Source organism: Nannospalax galili, unplaced genomic scaffold (genome assembly GCF_000622305.1).
Source record: "Nannospalax galili isolate Female #2095 unplaced genomic scaffold, S.galili_v1.0 scaffold43, whole genome shotgun sequence".
NCBI lineage: Eukaryota > Metazoa > Chordata > Mammalia > Rodentia > Spalacidae > Nannospalax > Nannospalax galili.
In genome coordinates, this window is record NW_008353342.1 from 5,732,563 (window position 1) to 5,758,139 (window position 25,577).

At 41.1% G+C, this 25,577-nt stretch overlaps 1 protein-coding gene across 1 annotated transcript in view; it reads right to left on the minus strand.

Moving 5' to 3' along the window:
- Armc4 (armadillo repeat containing 4) overlaps nt 1-25,577 on the minus strand; it is a 193,249-nt gene that overhangs the window by 27,280 nt on the left and 140,392 nt on the right. The window contains exons 17-18 of the mRNA XM_008850554.2: nt 25,027-25,215; nt 22,918-23,139 (exon numbers count right to left, since the gene is read on the minus strand). Of these exons, the coding sequence (XP_008848776.1) occupies nt 22,918-23,139; nt 25,027-25,215 (411 nt within the window). The remainder of the gene's footprint in view (nt 1-22,917; nt 23,140-25,026; nt 25,216-25,577) is intronic.

Sequence of the window (25,577 nt, forward strand, 5' to 3'; positions counted from 1 at the left end):
GGCAGAATCAATCAATGACTTTCCAAAACTGAGGCAAATAACCTTTCTTTCATCATGAATTATTCAGTCTCAGGCATTTTGCTATAGTTACCAAAAACAGACTGATACATTGCTTAATTCAGGCTCTTGAATGGTGTTTGAGATCTCAGACTTCCCTCTGTGCAGCTTCCCTGGGACTTATATAATTGATGGCATATGGTAGAAAGGAATATTCATACTAACAAATAATGTGACTACACAACTTCATTTTAAAATAACCCCTTCTTTGCTGCTTCTCTCAGTAAAGCACAACAGAAAGGCAGCTGGCATTACCACCCGTGTTGCCCTATACCCCTGGGCTTCCCTAGTGGTACTCAGAGTACAACCTTGGGACAACCTCACCACATGTGTTAGACAAGTGCCCCTACCCTTCTTTGGCTAAGACAGGAGTTTTCAAAGAGGTTTCCAGTCTGGCTTCTATGCATGCAAAATGGAAAGAGGAATACTGGGCCAACATTCTGGCAAGGAGCTTCATTGTCAAGTGACCATATCTAAGGAAAAAAAATCCTTAGAAGTTTATTTTCACAGAAATCTGATCAGATTTCCTACAATCAGAAATCATGGGTGGGAAAAAATATTACCACCCATAATGGCTACTGTTAAGATTTTAGCATATTTCTTACAAATTGAAGCATTAATAAATACCGACAGCCATCAAACTAAATTGCTTTTCATCGTGATAAAGAAAACATCAGGGGTCCCTTTCAATGTTTCTACCTGGGGATTTAAATTTTAAAGTTGGTCTATAAAAATAATTACATAAACTTTGGGAATATTTCACCTGCTTTTGTTCATAGGTAAACAAAATTATAGAACATACTGCAAACTCAGTGGTCAGCAAATTCAGGATAAGCCTTGGATTCTGTCACTCTAAATATTTTAAATTTTTCTTTTATTTGGTGTGTGTTTGTGTGTGTGTGTGTGTGTGTGTGTGTGTGTGTGTGTATAAAAAATTACATAAATGGAGGTCAAAGGACAATTTACAGGAGTCAGTTCTCTCCTTCCACTATGTGGGTCCTGGGGGGCTGAACTTAGGCTTAGCAGCAACCATGTTTACCAATGAACCATTCCCCAGTCCATGTTCCATCACTCTTGAGCCTGTGTCTTGAACACAGTTTATGGGTCACAGAGAGGTAGTCAGTTGTCTTGCTCAAATGTTAACTTTTTGTTCACACACAAAAACTCACAGCAAACAATTCATAGTGATGAATCCAACAACCTAACCTATCAATCTGTCTCTGTGTAATCCTGCCAATATCCTGAGGCAGGATTCATTCAGAGACAGTGGGTAGAAGTAGCACTAAGAGGGTTGCGAGTCCAATTGCCCAGGGCACAGCAGGCCACCATGTCCACATCCACCGGTGGGGAAGAACGGTGAGTGGTGCTGACTCTGCAGATGCTCCTAGGGAGCCATGATCCTTGAGAGTGGCGGAGGCTAGCTCGTCACGGCCTCAGTTGTGCTTAGCCAGGTCAACCAGGGTGTAGACACTCAACGATCACCAAAGTCAAAGTCAGAGGCAGGAGATCCTGGTGGGAGTCACCGTCACTAGAAGGGTTCCTTGTTACTGGAGTATGTGTCTCGTGTGTGTTGAGGTACATTGGAGACCAGTGTCTGCTGGGCTCCCTGGAGTCCATTTTTTTGTTTGTTTGTTGGCTTGCTTGCTTGTTTTTACTTCAACATAGCTATTTTTATTGACTTTTTGTGTACACCTTATCATATTTAGACTCCCATCCTATCTGCGCCCCTCAAAGCCCCCCTCCCTGAGATTTCAAGCATCTTGTCATATATGTTAAGGCCTTTCAAGTCAAGTTTGAGGAGTCTGGGTTTTTATTGCCCTTCTGAGGCTCTTCTGAGGCATGTCTTGTCCTTGCGGCCTTCTTGGGCTATGCTCCTCACGTTGCTCCTGATTGGTGTGGGCACCTGCTCCTGGGGAGTTGCTGGTTAGGTTACACCCAGGTGCTGGCTTCTGCTGTAAACAGGTTCTGATGTCAGGGCTTTGAACAGGCGTGTTTCCATCTTGTTTTCTTATTTTTTGCCCTAAGTGTTCACTACAGCTTGGAATATACTTGTTTGCATTTAGGTTTATGGAAGTTCAAATTTATTTGATTCCTCAAATGTAGCTTTTGTTTAGCATCCGTACTTTTAAAAGCATGCCCAAAGACATTTCAAAGAGTGATATTATATACCACAGCAATGGGCTGAAAATATGGAGAACATATTTTCACTGAAACTTACTTTATTTTTTTAAATAGAAAAACCGGAGAGTCCACTGAACTTACTTTATTTTTTTAAATAGAAAAACCTGACTGATCCCAAAGAAGATGGAACTGTTAATGCATGCTTATTTATGGTACATTAAATATCCCAATGTGCTAATCCAAGCACTGTTTGGTTTTTATACTAACAGGATTGCTGTGTCCTAGGGAAATCAGAAGATATTTCTGCATTCTAGAAGCAACTTCTTTCTGAAAGCTGGAATGCCAACATTATTGGTAGTAATCCTTTCCTTTAGTATCTTTGACGAGCTTCTTATATGAGAGAACTATCTTGGGTCGGCTGAAGGCCAGAATAAGGAGTGGGCCTTCTGCCTTTGTGTATTGAGTCAGACAGCTGCCTATTATTAAAATGAATGGGTTTTGCTCCTGGGAGCCATTTCTTAAAATGAAAAGAAACAGTTATGGGATCATTTCATAGATTTCTAATGGAGAGGATATATTCCTCACAAGTTCAGAGATGGATGGTGCTTTGTACCGATTAGTTAGGAGAAGCTGCTGGGAAAGCTCTGAGGTTTAGCAGAAGTACCAGGTGGGAAAAAAAGGGCATTCCCAGCATTCGCTAAAGACAGATGGCCATGGAAACAAGGCATAGATGGTGTGCTCTGCCTTCAGACCCCTTGACTTTCTGGCATCTGATTGAATAGGCAAATGCCATCAGTAGTGAGGGTTTGCACTAAAGGAGCACATGGGCTTTATTTTACTGGGCTGCCTGTACTCTTTTTGACCCTCCAAAATGGTCTCTTACTCTACAGGATGTGATTCTTCAGAGTTGGCTGCAATTTCATTTACTTGAAATTGATCATCTGTTATCTGTAACAACAACAACAACAACAACAACAGACCATCTACAGGGCCCAGCTTTTGCCCAACAGCACTGATGGACACGTGGCTCAACAGGACACTGTTTTCAACACCAGAAGACTCCTAGACACATGCTGGCACCATCTTATGAGAGTTACTATAATGTCTAGATACCAAAACCTATTTAAGTTGGAGTGATCTTGGACTGTAGTTGAGATGAGATCAGCTACCCAGCACCATCAGTTTCTTACATTTATGATTGCAAGGTGCATCTCAACATTCCTAACTGTGGTAACATGATGAGGCTTAAAAAAAGGCTAACTGCCCAGCACAAAATCATATTTTCATGGAATTTGAGACTTCTCAGGCCCAATTTTTTTCCCTAGTTGGCAGGGATTCTAGAATAAACTTATCATGTATAGTCACAGTCTCTAATAGGAGCAGAAGTTGATGATTTCATTCAGCCCAGGAAAGAGTTGTACCTGAGAAGAAGGTGATGGGACTCAAAGGAAATGACTTGTTTTGAAAGCTTTCATTGGTTTGCTCTAAATTCATCAAAAAGATGAATTCATAAAAGATGAGGGGTGCACATCTGTTACTATGGTGTTCTCATGCAGCCTGGTGGGCATAATTCATTCATTGCTGCAGTGCTAGGAATGGAACCCAGGGCCATGCTTGGCAAGTGCTCAACCACTGAGCTACAGCCCCAGCCCCAGATCTAGGCTCTGGATCACACAGTGATTTGCGCTTATCACTATTAATGAGTCATTTAGCACTTTGAATCACTGCCACCTAGTTTACAGCTTTCTCAGCTTGGTGTGATTGCCAAATAAGGCTGTGCTTTCAGCTGAAAATTTGGAACCCAGGGCGCCAGATAGGAAAAAGAGCATCAGTAAATCTGCCAAGTCTGAAATCCCGAATCCAACATGTCAGTGTTTTGCAGGTTTTATGAACAAAATGAAAACTGCTTTGCATACATTTAAAGCAGTGAAGGAATATTTTTTTCTTAAAATTTAGGTAGACAATATAATAACATGCCTCATGTAATGGCAGAAGAAGACAGATGGAGGAGGTGAAAGAGAAAAAGGAGGAGGAAGAGGAGGAGGAGGGAGGAGATTGTGATTGTCAAAACCTAGGCCTGGAGTATTCTCAATACAAATTATAAGTAATTACCTTTCATATTTTATAATTTATATCAAATTAACTTACAAAGCTTGCCTTATAAGAGTTCTTTAATAAAACTAAAATAATAACAAAACTAGCCAGAGCTGTCAGCAAGAATTTGTCATCTTAACAAAAGGGCAGAAGATTCTAGAAGTTAAATATTAGATAAAATACTTTCTGTGCATCTTCAAAAGCCTTGCAATAACTTTATGAAAACTCTTAAATGCCCTAAATAATAGCAAGGTAAAAGATAGAGCATGCCAACTAACTTGAGACTCTCTCTTACCAGCTGGTCTAGGGATTCAGATCCTTCTGGTCACACCCAGGGCTTCTTGGTCAGCTCCTTCCCACCTCTGGGGAAACCACCTTGAAGCTCTGTGCTTCACTCCCTGGGTCAAGTGTTGGAGACCACTCTGTAAAGTAGCACACTTTTCTTATCCAAGGTTGACTGGCTACTTCACCTAACCCTAACCAGAGGCTCTGTCTAGAGAAGTTTGAATTGTTATTAGAAACAATACATGTCCACTTTGGATGACTGAATCTGTGAATTTTGCTACAGTCTCCCAGTCTTTGAAGAGAAACAGCACCTGTATCTGTGAGTTAGCAGAGGCCAGGGAGATACTGAATGAAGTTCCCAGGCCAGTAGCAAACCTCAGCAATTGAATGTTATTCTGTAAAAACAGATTATCCTGCATATACACACTAGTATATCGACATCAGCCATTATATTATTTGTTAGTCAAAGGAAAGCACCGAATTCCCTAATAATTAGGCCTAACATTCTACTGTTTTATAATAACTCATTAAATGAGTGGCTGTACTTATTTGATGAATCAGGAACAGACGACCTGCTAGCAACAGTTACCACTGGAGTCAATTCCCTCTGTGCAGTAGAAACTGTAATTTAAAAAGACTCAACTTTTGGGTGGAAAATGGTTTCCTTCTCTGTCACAGACCCTGGTTGAAATGGAGATGAAGGCTTAGTCTAAGTCAGCCTCTTAGTGCACCTGCCTTTAGGATCCCCCAAGTTTTTCTAAGTTTGTGATTTTCCTTCTAGAATCATAAGCAAACGCCACTGGTCTGTGGTTATTTCCTTGTTGAGATAATCAGACGTTGTGGGCCTCTGACAGCTAGAGAAACCCCTGCTACCGCCACACAGACCACTAGGGAAATCTTGTCTAAGATAAGGTAGTTTTGTGAATGGACCCTTAACGCTTCTGGATTCCATTATTTCCATTGTTTCCTCAGAATTTAAGCTTACAGGGCCCGGAAGACTCAGTAGGTTACTAGATTCACTGGCCCTGTCCCCAAGGTTAGCAAAGCATAACAGTTGTTGGAAGGGGTCTAACAGGAAGCACCAGGGATGCAGTTTTGTGGCTCATAACCCTTGTTGAGGTGGGCTTTCCAGTGGTACAATTACCTTAGAGTCACCCAAACTCCCATAGGTGCCGCCAGGAAACTCATTGGTTCACCAAGTTAGTTTTGAGAGAAATCTTTCCTTTGGTCTCATTAGTACACTATTGGGGGCGAGTAGATGTTACTTCACGTCTCTCCTAGAAGTCTTGCAACGCCCTCTCACCTGTTGTTCTCATGCGGGGATGAGATGGGTGGATCTGCTTCTCCTTTCTCTGACCCTGTCTCTAGACACCTCCGGGAGTGATTTTCTGAAGACACACAAGGATTGTGCCCTGTTCCACTGAAAATACTTCATCAACTTCTCAGTACTCTTGCATATAAGTTGAATTCCTTACTGTGGCCTGGAAGTCCCCCATGTAATTGGTTCCCCTCCACTCTCTTATTCCCTCACTCAGCCTGAAATACTATTGATAAGGGCACAATGATAGGACACTCCATACTGTCTAGTACAAGGGCACATCTGTACTTCCTTCTGTCGGAGGGAGCCTGTCTGTGCATGCTGGTAAAGATCTGTTTTGAGTTCATTCTTCTCCTGCTACACACATGCAGAGAAAGGGAGAAGGAGAAGGGAGAAGAAAGGTTCTTACTTCATAGACAGGAAGAAGAGGGAAGAGGAGGGGGAGGGGGAGGGGGAGGGAGACTAAAACAGGACTAAGAAGGAATGCAAGACTCATTGATTTTGGTGTCTACAAACCTTTCCCTTCTACACCTGGAGAGAGTGCCTAAAATAAGGAAATGGGGGAGTCTTGGAGACAAGGCCTGTCTGGCCAGAAGAATAGGACTGAACTTTGAATTAATTTTCTTTGTTGGAGCTCTCCATAAAAATGTTAAGTGAGAAGGCAGGTTTTGCTCTGGCTTCCTAATTGCTGGCTCTCTGAATATTGCACAGTTGAAAGATTCAGTTCTTGGCCTCTGCTTATGTGGTAGGCAGTAACAGGCTTCTTATAATTTGTTATCCTAACTTCCTTCTTTCAGTTATTTCTTTTACAGAGCCTGGTTCTGTTTTCCAAGGTTGATCTTAAAATTGCAATTCTCCTGCTTCAGCTTCAAGGTAACTAGTATTAGAGAAACCTACCCCTGTACCTTGCTATGTAGTCATTCTTTGTGGGTGTGGATGTGTGTTTGTGTTGGTACATGTATGTGGAGGGGGTTCACTTGTGTATGGATGTGTATGGATGCATGTGCATATGCAGGCATTCATTCCTCATACCTGTCTACCATTTTTTTTTTGAGACATGCTCTCTCTCGGAACCTGGGGCTCACTGAGTAGGCTGGCTGGCTAGCCAGTGAGCTCTAGAATTCTACGTACCACCAACTCACAGCACTGCGATTGCAAGTGTGCATGACCATGTATGGGTGCTGGGGATCAAACTCTGATCTTCTTTCTTATGTAGCAGTTTACTGACTGAGCCTTCTCTCCAGCTCCTATGTGGTTACTCTTAACAACAAATAGCAATGCATATTTTCTTCTGACTTCAGTAAAGTTGTAACCAGAATCTTGGAATATAGTGGGGTAGAATTGCCACTTTTCACAAAGTAGTCATCTATATTTTCTATATTTGAAGTTTGTTAAAAAGGAAACTGAAAACCAGGTACAGTTGTCTTTAGTAAAGATTTCTGTAGGGATCAGAGGTGTAGTTAATTCAGTGGTAGACCACTTGACTAACATGCTCAAGGTCCTGGGTTCAATCAGCAACATCTAAAATAGACAAGAAAGGAAGAAGGGAGGAGGAAGGAGGGAAGGAAAGAAGGAAGGGAGGAAGGAAGGGAGGGAGGGAGGGAGGAAGGAAGGAAGGAAGGAAGGAAGGAAAGAAGGAAGGGAGGAAGGAAAGGAGGGAGGGAGGAAGGAAAGGAGGGAGGGAAGGATGGAGGGAGGGAGGAAGGAAGGAGAGGAAGAAAGAGAGAAAGAAAAAGGAAGATTCTATAAAGCCATGGGTCACGTTCAGACAGATTAAGGTAAAGTAGATGTCCCCAAAGTAATTACCCATAGTAATATCTTTAAGTAATGATATGAAAGGGAAAATCAAGTTAGTTCATTAAAATTCTGAAAAAATAATACTGTTTATGTAAGCTCTAATTTGAGCTGTCATTTGGCATAATCAGTGGAATAAAAGAATAATTATTTAAAAACACTTCTAAAACTATGTGCACACTGTTTGACCACAGCTCTGCTTCTGGGTATATGCCCAGCATTAATCAGCCACCATATTCCCCAAAGGCCACACAGGTGTTTCTGGTAGCACTCACTCCCATTCTTGTAGTATGCAGACAAGCCAACAAAAGATTCACCCACTCCTAAGCTTCTCAAAATGTTGGATACCTACTGTAATAATCTGTAAAGAGTGCCTGTGGTTATACTCAAGGTAACATTCTATATTCTCTAGAATAAACTAGAGGCTGGAATCTAAGATAAAGTAAAAAAAAAAAAAAAAAACACCTGGAAGTCGTAGAATAAAATGAAAATGGCTTATCTGCATACAACTTTGTGCATGAAAATCCAAGGGTTAGAAAAAGAACTGAACCACCCGTAATGTATAAGTCATTCTAGTAATGTACAGAAACACACAGGCTGAATATAGCCATAGTGGAGGCTGTCATGTGCTACCTGCAAAACGGAATAAAAACAGGTGGTACTGAGCTTTTTTTGAGACAGGATCTCGCTATGCGGCCCCAGTTGGCCTGAAACGTGCTATGTAGACCCTCCCAGGTTGGCCTCGATCTCACAGCTACCCACCTCCTTCTGCCTCCCAAGTGCTGGGATTAAAGGCATGCACCACCATGCCCAGCATGTATTCATTCTTACTGAGAGGTAACTATAGAACTTGACATTGAAAATTAATAAATGTTTTAAAAGAACATTAATTATTTAAGATTTGTAGATCAAATGTGGACTAGCTCATCAAATTCTAAGATGTTGGAATGTAACAGCATCTCTTTAAAATATGAAGAAATGATGTGACATTGGGAAAACAAATTTGGTTTATACTAAGTAGAAGACTTCTGGGTCTTGTCTAAAAGGTGGTTTGGATGATAATGTGAAATATGCAAGAAAAGCTTAGAAAAATTAGTGATCACAAATTCTGATCTTAATTAGGATTTGAAAAATAAATTTATAGAACAAGTCTGGTAAGGCCATGAAAATTAAATTATGGTATATGTAAAAAATCACTTTAATGTGTATTAGGCCAATTTTGTGAGAAAAATTAATATAGTATAAATTTGGATATTTAAAAGGGGGGGCTGGAGAGATAGCTCAGGGGTTAAGAACATTGGCTGTTCTTGCAGAAGGCCCAGGTTCGAATCCCAGCACCCACACGGCAGCTAACAACTGTCTATAACTCCAGTTCCAGGGGATCTGACAGCCTCTTCTGTCCTCTGCAGGCATTGCACAACACGGGCGCACTTACCTACATGCAGGCAATACACGCTTACACATAAAATAAAAATAATAAATAAAATACCAAAAAAACAAACAAACAAAAAAAGGTAGCCATGGTAGGAGTGTGTCAGTGTAGACTAGTTCTTATGTCTGCACTGTTGGTTCTCTTTGGTCAAGTGCTTGGACCTAGCAAGTAAGATGGGGGGTGGGAGGAAGCTGAGATTTTGCACTTCTAAGAAGTACCCAGATGAGGTTGCTGTTCTCTGTCTGGGACTCCATCCTGAACAGACAGTTCAGCCAGCAGACTCACAAAGCAAGTACGTGACTCCCAGCAACAGTAGCCTGGTCCATTTACCCAAATAAACATGATGACAGGTAAAGATATTACAGACTATCAAATACTGTCACATATGTCACCTTTTAGATTCTTTCAAAAGGAGTAATATGAATTGAATTGACAAGGAATCTGGCACGCTGTTTCGGATCTTATATTCTTGTTTTCAAAGCTTGTAGCTTTGAAGATAACATTTCAAACTAAGTAACATGCCCTCCTTTCCTCCCTCCTGCCCTTCCTCCCTCCTTTCTTCCCTCCCTCCCTCCCTCCCTTCTTTCCTTCCTTCCTTCTTTTCTTTTTTGATAAGGAATAAATAAGGCAGCCTAGATGAGGATACCAAAAAGCCAAGTTCCCCAACTTACTGTCCAACTTAAGTCTATATGGCTTGGGCTGTCCATGTGGAACCTGCCCAGAAAACCTGCTTCTAGAAACCACCATTTGTAGGTTGAGCTGACATGCCCAAATGCACATGTGTGGATGTGGGGTCTGTATTTGAAGTTGTTTCTGAAGATGCAAAGCTCAATTTCACCTAGTAACTGATTTCTGAGGCAGAGCAGAAGGGGGTGGGGCAAAAGGGGAGACACCTGCTGCACTTACAGCCCTCACATCCCCTCCTGGAAACCTAAGGGCTCTATTTCTCACCTTAGCTTTAATGATTTTTTCTGGCCTCTCAGCGTATATGTGACATTTGCAGATTCTAAATTCCGCATATGTCTTTCTGTGTTTGGCTTATTTTACTTCCTGTGCTTATTCCCAGCTTCATCCAGTTTCTCATAAGTGACACAATTTTGTTCTTCTTTATGAATGAATAGAACTCTGTTGTGTATGTATACACATTTTCTTTAATCACTCATCTGCTGATGGACACTAGGTTGATTCCATACCTTGGTTAGTGCTGCAGTGAACATGGACTGCATTGGAGGCTGACTTAGATTACTTTGCAAATACTCCTTTTAAATAGAAAGATGCAAAAAGATGAAAAAATAGAAAAATGCATGCAATTTAGCAAGCTAAGACTACCTTGAAACAAACTTAAATGTCTGTACTAACAGCAAAAAAGATTTCAAAGCAAATGATATCTTCAAGAATGAAATGATCACTTAATAATGATAAAGGAGTCATCAAGAGAACACAAGTTCCTAAATATCTATGTGCCTAACAAGATAGGTGAGAAATACATAAAGTATTCCTAAATATGTATGGACCTAAGAAGGCAGCTGAGAAATGCACAGAGCTACAAGGAAGACAGACTAATCCATAACAACTGATAGGACAAGGAAGCAGAAAACCAATAAGGCTGCAGAGTCACTGAAAAACAGCATCACTAACATGACCTAGTAGAGAATGCTCAGTGCAACAGCATCAGGGAACCCACTTTTCCTTTTGGTCTTAATTTTTATTGATTTATTTATTTTTATTTTATATGTATGAGTGTTTTACCTGCATGTATGTAAGTGCACCACATGTGTACAATGCCCATGGAGGCCAGAAGGTGGCATCAGATCCCATAGTACTGGAGTTACAAATGGTTGTTAGTGGCCATGTGGGTGCTGGGAACTGAACCTAGGTCTTCAGCAAGAGCAATCAGTGCTCTTAAGAGCTGAGCCATCTCTCCAGCCCCAGGGAGCTCATTCTTTCCACGAATGATTTCAAAGATAAGCCATATTCTTAGCTATAGAATAAGACTGGAAAAATTTTAAATATTTAAGCAATACAATATATGTTCTTCAACTACAATGGAATTAAATCATAAATCAGTAGCAGAAGTCATTGGAGAATGCACCTATGCTTGAAAATGATGTGACATGTGCTTAAATACTTCATGGTCCAAAAAAGAAATCAAAACTAATTTTTGTTTGTTTTTGGTTATTTTGAGATAGAGTGTCCCTATAGCCACATCTGGCCTGGAACTTGCTGTATAAACCAAGCTGGCCTGGATCTCACAGAGATGGACCTGCCTCTGCCTTCCTGTGCTGGGATTAAAGGTGTATGCCACCACAACTAACTTCAAAGGTATTTTTAGCTGAATGAAAAAGTGAAAGTGTGTGGAAATTTAGGCAATACAGCTCAAGCTGTTGTGTCTTCTTAGTTCCTCAGAAATGAAACATTCCCTTCTTTCTCCATGAGGGAGACTCATAAGACTCAGGAGCCTCATGAAACTTAGGAGGCTCAGAAAGTTACAAGATTCTTAAGTCTCTTCCCCCAGGTTATAATAGCAGCAACAGCTGATAGGGAGAGGAGACTCTCTAGTAGAATTGCCTGAAAATTGGACAGAGAGCTCTGAGAATGGGGTGGGGGTGGGGTTCTCCATGATGCAGCTGTGCCCGAGTCACCCATGCTCCTACGAGTAGCCTCTCACCTGCGCTCCTGTAAGTAACCCCAACAAACTGAGTGGCGTCACTTCTTTAGCACGCTCTTGGCACCCTCTCTGGAGTACACAGATGCTTCTGTACATTTCTCTAGGAAAAGCCACACAGTATTAGAGGACATGCTTTAGTGCTATCTACCTATGTTTGGAAAGAAAAGGGTCTTAATTATCTTAGTTTCTACCTTAAGAAACAGAAAAGTGGAGCAAGTAAAACCCCAACTTAAGTAGAAAAAAAGAAATAATAGAAACCATATTGGAAATCAATTAAAAAGGAAATAGAAAACCAATCAGGTAAGTCAACCTACAGTCTATTGGCCGTATGCAATCCAGATAGCCATGAATGCAACCCAACACAAAATCCTAAACTTACCTGAAACATTATGGAACTTTTTTGATTGGTGTGTGTGTGTGTGTGTGTGTGTGTGTGTGTGTGTGTTTCTCAAGCATGAACTTCATAGCTGACAATGTTGTATTGCAATGTCAAAAGGGTAGGCCTGCCTGCCCATGGTAAACCCAGATGTTCAGTTCTTTTAGTAGATCAAAATATGGGTAATATCCTAGAGAGAAAGTCCAGATCAGGAATAAAAAATCACTAATATCAAGAATAAAAGAGGATCATAACCACAGTTTATACAAATAACCAAAGAATAATGGTATAATGAACAATTTTCTGCCAATACACCTGAAAATTTAGATTAAATGAATTAATTCACTGAAAGAAAAAACTACCAAATCTTATTCAAGAAGAAAGATAGAATCAACTCTGCATTAACTAAAGAGAATTGATTTGTAATAAAAAAAAAACCTTTCAAAAAGGAAAGCTTCATGTTCAAATAGCTTTATTTGTGGATTAATCAAATATATAAAGAAGACACAACAATATCACTTATGCACTCCTTACAGAAACTGAAGGATGAGGAATAATACCCAATTAATTATTGAAGCCTTATTTTTCCTAACAGAAAACAAAGACATTACAAGAAACCCTTCATATCTCTCATGAACCCAAATGAAAAAATCTGAACAACATTTCAGTGAACTAAACTGAACAACATACAAAAATGAGAGTTCATCATCACCTAGTGGGCTTATCCCAAGAATCCTGAATTAGTTTTGCATTTGAAAACCATTCAATGTATTTACAATAATGGCAAACAAAAAAAATTTTTTAACCTCATAAAATAATTTAGATAGTTGTGGGAAAAAGTAATCAAATCTAACAGGTATTCCTACTAAATTCTCTTCAAAGTAGATACATAGTAGAGGGAATTTCCCAACCTGATAAAGGTCAACTACAAAAGCAGACTATAGCCATCATCAAGCAGAAAATAAAAAACTGAATGTTTTCCCCCACTGTAAGAAATAAGACTCACAAGCCCCAGGGGTGAACCTAGTACTATTATTTTGCTAAGTGGATACAGTGTCAAACTGCCTTCTAAATTGGTATCTTATGTCCATAGATTAGGGCACCTCTCAGACCTCATAAGAAAAGGGTTTTTGTTCATTAGATGGTGGTTAACACAGAAACTTACAATTGAATAAAGAGCAGAGAAAAAGTGTCTATGGGGTGCTCAGCCACAAATGAGGCATCCCTACCACACCTCCTCCTGGACACTCTGAGCCCATCGTGGAAGAGAAGGCAGAAAAATTTCAGGAGCCAGAGGTCTGGGAGGACATGACTGGAAGAACAGCTCATGAACTCACAGCGGCTGTGGTTGCCTTCATAATACCAACACAAGATCAAGCCAGTCACCACTGAGGCTTGGAGCAGGAGGGTCTCAGGAACAAACATCCCTAGTGAGCAGCTATGCACAATGGACGGCTTCTGGGGAACGTGGAGTCAGTTTTCTCTAGGCGTGTGGCCCCTGGTAGGTCAACCATGCTCCAGTGGATGGCCCCACACTCATGAGTACATGAACAGCACAAATGTGACTTAATGGGTGATTTGATAAATAAAAAAACCAGGACACAAAGTTGGGAAGGGGTGGGAAATGGGGGTTGGATCTGGGAGGAATTAGGGGACTCATTGGGAATGAATGTGATCAAATTACATTGCATTTGTTTATGAAATTTGAACAAAAATCATATATCTCTTTAAGAAAGAAGACTAGTTCATCATTTATTTACAGAATTTTCCAGGCATCTCCAGCCAGTGAAGTCAAACAAGAAAAAGAACCACAAAGATATAGGTTGGAAATGTTTGCACATGGTTCACAGAATGCTGAATCGTTTTACATTTTTATGCTGCAAGTGGCAATAAGACAATCGCAATAACAAGGAAATGAAGGAGAATCTACAGCCCAGATCCCACGTGCCACACAAGATCTAAAGTGTGTACTCTGTGGCATTTTAGAGAAGGGTTTGTGGGCCCCAGGTCTCTGTAGAAAATCTGATGGAATCTTTAAAAACCTACCAGGATTTGAGTTTAACATAGCTATAGGTTGGAAGATTAATATGAAAGCAATTTTGCATCTATAAAATAGTAACAGCCAGAAATTAAAATATTTTAAATGCCATTTACAGTTCCATCAAAAATATTAAATACATATATTTAAACTCGACAAAACTTGATAGAACTGCCCGCTGAAGCTTATAAAATATTGCTGAGAGATGTTTAAAGAACTCGAGTAAATGGAAATATCCCTCATTTATGGGTCAAGGGATTCATTGTTGTTAAGATGTTAGCTTTCCTCCAAAGACGTAGGAAGATTCAGTGTCATCTCAACCCTGACCCAGGAGGCATTTCCCACACAGATAGGCAGACTGATGTTAAAACTCATACAGAAATGTAAGGAAGTTAAAATGGCCAAAATACCTTAAAAAAAAGGTAACTTATACTACATGACTTTAAGGCTCATAAATCTGTAATAGTTAAGATACTGTGCTGCTGAAATGAGTATAAAGAAATATAATAAATGAGCAAAACAGATATGTACAATTAACTTCTTAATGACAAATGAAATATAGTAACAAAAAACTTTTCAAGAAATAACAGTGGGGCTGGAGAGATGGCTCAGTGGTTGAGAGCAGTAGCTACTTTTGCAGAGGACCCAGGTTCCATCCCCAACACCCATATGGCAGGTAGTAATCGTCCTTAACTCCAGTTCTAGGGGCTCCAATGGCCTCTTCTGACCTCCATGGACACTGCACTCACAGGGTGCACTTACATGCAAGCGAAACACTCACAAAAACAAAAATAAACATATCAAAAAGCTTAAAAAAAAAAGAAATGTCTCCTCTATAGGGCTGTTGGTGCTTGGTGGGGACATATTATTTGGGTTTTCATGTTATTATTTTTTTTTCATTGTGACTTTGGCATGTGGATTTCTTCTGTTGTTTCTGATTCTGGTATGAGATTCAAGCCTTCCTTTGTTGAGTTTAAGTCCATTTCTGTTTGTGTACTTGCTGTGCCTTTGTTGTTTTCTTATTGGTAAGAAAAGCTGGTTGGTCTAGGCTTCAGGTTCTCTTTTTTTATTTTATATTGGAGGGACCTGATGGCTTTAGTCCAGCTGCTCAGGAGTTCCCACAGGCTGAAGTCAGATGAGGATCAGATGCTCTCAGGCTTTCTCCTAAAGCCTGGGTCCCTCTAGTCAGCAGGCACAGAACAATATGGGAGGCTTGCTAGGTGGGGGTAGGATTCAGGCAACCTCAGGCAGTCTGCCAGAGTCTGGGCTCCTATTAAAGGGCGGGGAAGCCTAACCCTGCAACAGTGGGAGGAGCTGTCGGTGGTCCCAGTGTAGGGGGTGGACAAGGCACGATCTGGAAACCTCACTGCCTCCCAGAGGAAGAGGGTAGTCCGGAGATCTGGGGTGCTAAGAGCAAATTCAGGCCTATGCTCAAGGCTAGAAGAACAGGGTGTGGGGTTCAGAAGACTGGAGTTGCTCAGGTTGTAGGGGAGTCAAGGCACAGTGGGTGGGATCAGAAATACTGGGCAAGAGGGCTGGTCTCTGGAATCCCAGACAGGTTTGGGGCAGGGACAGCCAGGGTAGAAGGCTGGTTTCAGGTGTGCAAAGGCAAGCTGGGGGTGAGGACAGACTGTTAAGTCTCTAGGAAACTAGACTGAAGAATTAGTTGGTCTGTGTGCAAAGGATCAGGACACAGTGGGTGTGTCTGAGCCGAGCGGGTAGTCCAGAGGTCTGAGGTGCTAAGAGAAGAAGCTTACCTGTGCCCAAAGCTAGAAGAACAGGATGTAGGGGCTGGGAGACTGAATCAGGTTGTGGAAGTCAAGGTGCTGTGGACAGGGTCAAACTTACCAAGGAATAAGGCAGGTCTCAGGAATCCCAGGCAGGTTGGGGGTGGAGTACGTGGACACCATCCCATTCACAATAGCCTTAAAAAAATCTTGCAATAAACCTGACCAAAGACATTCAAGATCTTTACAATGAAAATTTTAAATCTTTAAAGAAAGATTGAGGAAGACACCAGAAGACGGAAGGACCTCCCATGCTCATGGATTGGAAGAATTACTATTGTGAAAATGACCATCCTGCCAAAAGCTATTTATAGATTCAATGCAATGCCAATCAAAATTCCCATGACATTCTTCACAGAATTAGAAAAAAATCCTAAAATTCATATGGAAGCACAAAAGACATTGGATAGCCAAAGCAACCCTGAGCACTAAGAGCAATGCTGGGGAGATTACTACTCCAGATTTCAAACTATATTATAGCACTATAGTCATAAAAACAACGTGGTACTGGCACAGAAATAGACCCGTAGACCAATGGTACAAAACTGAAGACCTAAATATGAGTACATGCGATTTCAGCCACCTGATATTTGACAAAGGGGCCAAGAACATTCACTGGAGGAAAGACAGCATGTTCAGCAAATGGTGCTGGCAAAACTGGATCTCCACTTGTAGAGAAATGAAACTAAACCCCTATCTTTCACCCTGCACAAAAGTCAACTTCAAATGGACCTCAATATGAAGCCTGAAACTCTGAAACTGTTAGAAGAAAACATTGGCAATAACTTACAAGATACAGGTGTAGGAAAGGATTTACTAAACCGGACATCAGTTGCTCAGGAAACAAGGTCAAGAATCAGCAAATGGGACCTCATTAAACTAAAAAGCTTCTGTACAGCAAAAGAAGCAATGAAAGAAATGGAGAGAAAACCCACAGAATGGGAGAAAATCTTCACCAGAGACACATCTGACAGAGGTTTAACATCCAGAGTATGTAAAGAACTCAAAAAACAATCAAGGAAGCAAGTAACCCAATTAAAAGATGGACTAAGGCTCTGAACAGAGAGTTCTCAAAAGAAGAAACAAAGACGGCTAAGAAACATCTTGGACTTTTGTAGAAGAGGTTGGCGGAAAGAATGTAGGAGCTGGACAAAGGGGTGGAGTGTTATTTGGAAGAGTCCTCTGACTACTATGCAGGCAAGCTATAGTTGCACCTCCTTCCCAAGGGCAAGCATACACACCACACACACACACATGCATGCACACACGTACACATACACATATATCACACATACCCACAAAAGTAACTGTTGATACTTAGAAGCATATGGATGAATGTGAAAACAATTAGGCTGAGTGAAGGCTAAATAAACAATCAGCAACAAAACATAAGCCCACGTGCATGCGGCATGGGCCCAATCAAACGAGCAGACTCATTCAAATGAGCAGAAAGCAGGTTGGTGGTTGTTCCATGACCAAGAGCAGAAGCATGAGATTACCAAGGGCGCCACGAAACACTAGGGGCAATGCTCTTGGCTTGGTGGCAATTTTGTGTGTGTGTGTGTGTGTGTGTGTGTGTGTGTGTAACTTATGAAGGTGCACACTTCAAACACAGACATGTATATATCAATTATCCCTTATTAAAGTTATTAAGATCTTTTAAACTGTAAAAGTGAAATAAGGAACACTTGATGCAGTCACAATAGTAAACAGGAACTATGATCTTACTAAACACCCTCTTAAGGAATCATAAATTTATTTCTTACTTTAAAGAAAATAATCAAGAGCCGGCTTCGCACCCCTCTCTATGCGGCACATACTCTCTGGAGCTGTTGCTCCCACCGGAGCTGCTGAGAAGTGCACCCCAGGACAGTCCTGGCACTTTGGGGGAATGTCTGAGAAAACGATAAGCATGGAGACGCCGAATTCCTATGCAGTCTCTGAAGTCCATTCGCCCAACACCAGTGTTACTTTTCTCTCCTCACGCCAGGCTTCAAAAACCATGGAGCAGATTCTGGATTCCTCTCTGGCTCCAGCTGCCACGTGATCAGGCTGGAGGAGGTCGCCAAGGCAGCCTTTCGGCTCTGTCCCAGCTGAACCACTCTCCACGCCCTCTGCCAATGTGCTGCCTAGTTCTGATTGTATTTTCTGCAATTTTTTCAATTTCCTGCCTTTCCAAAAGTTACAACCATCATGTGGCTTTTGCTTGCCTGGTATAGACATTTGGGAAAACAAACCGATGTCGCCATGGGGAAGGCTCAGTCCCTTCCATAGATGCACAAGCCTCTCTTGATCACTTTTTCTGCTTGAGGGAAGGGCTCAGGTTGCACATTTTTCCCCTAACTTCTTCTCCTACTCATGTTACTCTCATGACGAGATTGTCCTAATTAGCACACAACTCTGATATCTCTCTCTCACTTTCATATTTCAACCTAGTTTCCAACGGCCACCTCTGCATCCACATCTGTAGCATCTGGGGCTGAAACTTCTGAGCAGGTCTGTGTAAAATCACAGAGGATCTGATGGAATTATTCGCATCACACTGTATTTAGAGCAGTCCATTTAAGAGAGGTTCTTATGGGGAGGGGGCGCCTCTGACATGGGGTTATTTTTTATCCTAAGTGAATTAGGAAGCTCTTATTGACTTCTTGGCTGTGTTTAAACTCAAAACCATTGGAAATGCACTCTTTCTTTGGTTCTAGAACTCTTGGTGAACCTCTTCACTTCTCAAATTTCTTTACTTTTATAGCTCTTCCTCATAGTTTACATGCCCCAAATGAAGAAGAAAACACTCTCCAGGCTGCTCTATACTGTGTGGCTACAGGGAGACCCTGTCTCAAAAAGATAAAAAAAAAATACTCTGAAGAAACTGGGCTAAACAAAATATCCATTCATTACTAAAACCAACTTCACATACTTCTTTTATCTTTTCTTAAACTGTCACTCCTAGAAAATAACTATTATGGCTCACACGACATTTCTGTTTTTGTTTGGTTTTGGACTTTTTGAGATGGAGTCTCATTTGGTAGCCCAGGCTTGCTTCAAAACCTCATTTTTCTTCCTCAACTTCCTCAGAGCTGGAATTGCAAGCATGTGCCACCATGCTTGGCAATGTATACCTGTTAGTCAGAGTAGCTTTTCACTCAACATTCAAACTGAACGCATTAACAAGAGAACTCTTATTACAGTTTCTCACGGATACATTGGTCAATGTGAAGTAGATTCAGTACACAACACCAGCCATTGCAGCTCAGGAGATTGTAGGACTCAGGAACTGACCCCAAAACAAATGACATTTGAATAGGATGACAGAATAACTCAGGTGACTGTGACTGAGGTTGTTAACATTTGCTCACTGACATTTGCAGCAGGAATGGTTTCCAGGCTGAGGAGTAACACTGCCAGCCTCTGACTGGACTGGGGCAGCAGCAGCTAAGAGCAAAAGCACCAAGACAGGTACTAGGCAGGTAGGTTAGTGCGCAGCATGACCAGGACACCCCGCACTACAAAACCAAATCAAGGCTGAAAAAGATCAGAAACTTACCAGAATAAATGAACTGTGTGTACATTTAAAGTCAGAAACATTGGCAGTACGTGTTTAATATAGTGTGGTCAATGCAAATAACAGAACCAGTAACTGGCCAAACACTGTCATGCATTATTTGTCAAGTGGAATCTTCTTTATTAGCATGAAGTCTGGATTCATATACTTATTTATGTTTAATTTTTAAAAATTTATTTATTATTTTTATTTTATGTGTATGAGTGTATTGTTCGTATACGTATAAGTGCACACATGTCCTGCAATGCCTGTGGAAGTCAGAAGAGGGTGTTGGATCCCCTGGAACTGAGTTACAGACAGTTGTTAGTCACCATGTGACCTGCTCTTGCAGGTCCTCTGCAAGAGCAGTCAGTACGCTGCTGAGACATCTTTCCAGACCCACTTTTTAATTTTTAATATTTTTATATTTTTATATTTTTGTTGTTTTTTGAAGACAGGATCTCATTATATATGATTTCTTTATTTTTATTTTATGTGTATGAGCACTTTGCCTGTATAAATATAAGTGCACACTTGTGTGCCACGCCTGCAGAACCCAGAAGAGAACATAGGATCTCCCTGGAGCTGGAGTTACAGATGGTTGTGAGCCAGCATGTGGGTGCTGGGAACTGAACTGGGTCCTCTGCAAGATCAGCTAGTGCTCTTAACCACTGAACTGTCTCTCCAGACCCTGGATTCACTTCTTCACAAGGCTTTCCTTTATTGCCCATGTCAAAGCAACTCTAAATCCTGTTTATTCTACCAGTACCCAGGGAACCACACCCACATTTCTTACCACCTTAAAGACAAGTGGAGAAGGGAGTCCACATCCTTCTCCCAAGGCCTCATGAGGTCTGGCTATCTGTGCAGGGTGGGAAAGAACAACACGAACTCAGCTGCATGTTCTTCTGATAGCCTCCATGACAAGGCTTGCCTTTCTGTCATTTTACTTAAGTGTTTGTTTATTTTTTTGGTGCGTGTGGTGTATGTACATGTTCTTGTGGGTGTGAGCACACGCACATGCAGGTTCATGTGCATGTATGTGCACGCAGAGGCCAAAGGTTGATGTCAATTATCTTCCTCGATTGCTCTCCACCTTATTTTTTGAGACCGGGTCTCTCACTGAACCTAGAGCTTATTGAATCGGCTAGGCTGACTGACCAATGAGATCCAGGGATCCACCTGTCTCTGTCTCCCCAGTACTGGAGTGCCAGACTCATGCTACCAAACTCAAGCTTTTAAAGGGATCCTGGGGATCCACATCCAGGACCTCATGCTTGGGTGACAAGCACTTTACCAGCTGAGCCACTCCCCTCCCCATTTTGGATAAACTTGCTCCCAAATCCTGTTCTTTAGTTATCCTTCAGTAAAAATGACAGGTAGTTAGCAATGTAAATCTATGAACTTCTAGAAATGTCCCCATGAATCATCAATCATAAAGATGACTCAAGAAAGGCTCTGGTGCCCAAGTCCAGCACTGTCTATGCCGTCTCTTTCCTGACACAGCCTCTCCTTCTTGGTGTCGCTGTCTCTAGGTGTGAACACAGTGCCAACTCCTGACATCAGGACACAGGCTTAAATCATTTCAGAGTCCTGTTACCTTGCAGTAGAAGAAACCACCGAGAATTGCTTCTGTGCCCTTCATTGTGTCAATAGATCATAACACATAAACATTACCAAATCTGAAAACTTTTGAGTTACATACCAGACGTTTTACCAGGCTATCCACTTTTTATAGCTTCGGTTTTTAAACCCCGTGGACTTACAGCAGTGGAGGCTGTGCACATTTTGTTCAATTACAGAACACATAACTTTAAATTAGGCATCTCTTCTTTTTGAAGTGTTGAATGCACGCATATAAAAGGGACAGCTTTTATGTCAACCTAGAGCAACTTCAAGTTAACATGTTGACACAGTTTTTATAATTTACTTTTGAAAAATTGTTACTTAGTTTAAAAGGTGCTTTTTATGCCAGATTTTTTTTGCTTGAAGAAGCACATACGTCTAACTATGCGCCATAAAAAACATATTTATAATGGAAAGATTGGCACATTTAAATGTAAATTGGATTTAATTTCAGAAACATTAACATCACATCTTTTAACTGCAGTAAGTTTGAAGGATAAATTAAAATAATTGACTAGAAATTACCAATTGGAGTGTTAAGAGCATTATTCTTGAGATGTCTTATAATTGACATATCTAGATTAGAGACTGTAGACTTCTAAGTCTTCTCTAAAATATCCACTTTGGGCATACACTTCAAACTTTAAATGTATCTGGTTGTCAGAGGCTCCAAATTAATGTAACAAATAGTGAAATTATATTGTTCAAGGGAGCAGGCTATAGAAAATAGTGTAATCCATTTTTCCTGGTATAGGCAAGCTATAGGCCCTAAGAGATGTTTTTAATGTTTTAATTTTCACTTTTTTGGTTTTTTGAGGGAGGGGTTGTTTTTTGAGACAAGGTCTCCTCTCTTAGCCTAGGCTAACCCCAAAATATGATCCTCCTGCTGTAGCTTCCTCAGTGCTGTGTTCAAACATGTGTCACCACACCCAGTGCTCTGAGCACTTTCATATGTATCGCCATCAGAGTGTTCTAGGTGATTTCCAATACACAGCTACATCCAAGTCAGTGTGCAAAATTTCTGCTAAGCATATGTTGGCTAAAGGCATGTAAAATCTGATGCAGAATCCAAACAAAACACCTGTGGTTGGATCAGTCCTTTGCTGCGAAGGTCAAAGCTGTCCAACCGTAGTCCAAAGCTGTTTCATCCACTTCTCTTGCTGTTTAGTTGATGCCTATGGGCATGTCTGTGATTTATTATTTCTGTGCTAGGCAAACACTGTATCACACAGAATTATGAATGCTAATAAATTCTGTACATTCTGTTTAATCTAATTCAAATTCTGGAATGATTACTTATTTTACTAAGAACCTGGACAGACTTAGTTTCAGGAAATTTCATCTCCATATATTTTCTAATATAAATCATGATAATGCTGTGCTCAGATGCAGCTGTGACCTGACAAGCAGGCACTTTCATACATCCAGCATCCCTTTTGGTAAAATTTGGGGTGGGGTGGGAGTGCATGCATGGGTGCATGCTCCTGTGTATGTGTGCACACACATACATGGGAGGCCCAAAGTCAACATTTCAGCTACATAATTGGCCAAGTGAGCCCCCAGGATCCTCTTGTCTCCACTCCACTGTGCCATATCTGATATTAATATGTACGCTGTGAATCCGAATTCAGGTCCTCATGCAACTTGAGCAGCAAGCACCTAACCCACTGAGCCATCTCCCCAGTCTCCCTTTTAGTAAAACTTTCATGTTCTCTATGCTTCTTTCCAGCCTGCATTTAAAAACTTGGACTAAGCCACAGAAGTAGTTTAAGTAGCATACCTTCACTGCACCATTCTCGTGCATAGTGATGCAGTTGTCGGCGTCTTCTGAGAGTTGGTACAGGGCTTGGGCTGTTGCTCGATGCACGTTGGTGTCGTTGGACTTCAGGTAACGCACCAATGGAGCCACTGCTTTGTGCTCACCGAAGGCCACTCTGTTTCTGCCCCACATACAGCAGCGTGAAATAGCCTCTGCCAGGTGGCGCCTCAACTTATCGTTACTCTGCACAAATGGAAGACGTGAGTGTGCGCTGTGATGACAGAGAGGCTAGGTTCATGCACTTCATACTTATCCCCTGGGACGCCAGTGAGTCCAGACATAAGAACTAGCTGGCTGCTTACATAGGACCTGGAAGGAGCTAGAATTTTGGTGAGTCACCAGTGGGAGAATTCTGAGTTTTCTTGTTTTTCTAACTTTCAAAAGATAAGACAAGGTCTTACTCTATAGCTCTGAAATTGGCTTTGTAGACCATGTTGGCCTTGAACTCACAGAGGTCTGCCTGCCTCTGCCTCTCAGAGTGCTGGGATTAAGCCAGCATGCCCAGCCTTCCTGGGTTTTTTTTTTTTCTGTGAGCTGGATGTACCCCATGTTATCAAAGACGAGACAGATGTCTCATTTGGTCATTTGCTCCAGAGGCTTGACAGCCTTTTAAGTAAGTCTTCTCATACCAGCAACAAATCAGGGCCAGCGAGATGGCTCAGTGGGTTAGGGTACTTGTCACCGAGCCTGATGATCTGAGTTTGATCCCAGAACTCACGTGGTAAAAAGAAAACTGACTCCTGAAACTTGTCCTCTGACCTTTGTGTGTACACCATGGGACACACACACACACACACACACACACACACACACACAAATAAATGTATAAAAACTTCACAAATCAGCAAGTTGCTTAATAAAATACTTAGAGAGCACTGGATATCCTTCAAGGAATCCTTATCTGAGATAAGTGAGTTAATGGCTTCTCCCCCCGCCCCAGACTTACTTCTTACCTTTTTTCTTTGTGTGTGTGTGTGTGTGTGTGTGTGTGTCTGTGTGTGTGTGTGTGTGTGTTATACATGAGTGGTTAGCATGTATAAGGTACACATCTTTGTGGGCATACACATGCATCTTGAGGCCAGAGATTGACTTTGGGTATCTGATCACGTTCAACATTCTATACAGAGGCAGGGTCTTTCACTTGAACTCAGAACTTGGTGATTCTGTACCCTGGCTAGTCAGCTTGCTCTAGGAATCCCTTGTCTCCAGTTCCCAGGGACTGGGATTGTAGGCAGGTCACCACACCCATCTGACACTTTTGTGGGTGCTGGGGATCCAAACTGTGGACAGGCGCTTTAGCTGCCAATCCCCCAAACCCCACCTTCATTTCCAAGAGAAGCCAGGGCAGCAAACACAGTGACATTCTGCTTCCTTTCTAGGATCTTATGCAAACTAGACTTCTTTTGCAAAGAATTACCTCATATAGGTATAACATGGCTAAATAGGAAATGGTTTTCCATTTTCCTGCTCTCTTGACTCTGAGAACATGTCTGCTGAGTCTAGCAGATGCTGTTAGAAGCTTAGAGGCCCCTAGATCAAGTATTCTTCCAGGGTTTGAATTTCTACTTTGTCACTCTGCTACTAAGTGGTCCTGTGAGCTCTGCTCAGATACTTCCAGGCATGGTGAAGTCATTGTTCTGGCTGGCACAGTTTTAGATAAACAGTATCGTACTGCCAAAGCCTTCTAGCTCGAGAATGTCACAGTTCCAAGCTTCTTAGCCGGGGGAGGAGCAACACAACTTCTGAGGTTAGAACGGACAATTATCTTAAAAGCAATGACGGCGGTATGAAGATGACCGCTAGCACCTACATAACAGCACTTACATTTGCCACAACTTTTCCTGACAGCAACAAGCAAAGAAACAAACAAAATACAGCATCAGGATCTTGCATATTAACATTTTGCAGTATGAAATATGTCTTTACGTCTATTAGGCTCTGGGAAATTAAATAAATGAAGAAAATCTCATACTTCATAAACAACAAATATGAAATTTGAATTCATATTTCTGGACTTGACATTCCTTTGTTTTTACTGAGAGCACACATTTTTAATAAGATGGTACTTACTGTATTGGCTAGTTTGGACAGTAATGGGACAACTCCATGGTCTGTAATAACAGCTAAGTTTTCTTGGTCTTTTGCTATATTGGTAATAGCAGCACACACACTTGCCAAAACTTCTTTGTTATCTGATTTCAATAAATTGACAACTAGCTCCAAACCACCAACAAAGGAACGAACCATTTCTCCAGCATCCTAGATAAAAATAAAACAAGCTATTTTAGGCTATTTTACAAAGGACAAAAATTAGTAATTAAGCTGTTAGGTGTACTTTTAAGATACAAGATAAGTTTAGCTTATAACTTCTATGTATGTATAATGTATATATTTATATATGTAATGATGAATATACACACATGTATACACAAAGTTTAGTCTGAATATTTATCATGGGAGTTACTGAGATGTTAATAAAATAGTTAATTTTTGGTATTTGCAGCCTGTATAAAGTCACTACAAACACTGAACTAGTCAATGCTGAACCACTCTTTGGAGAAACATAGGGTTGGGTTCTTATAAGCCTCTGGCTACAATATTTTTGCAAAATGATCAATATG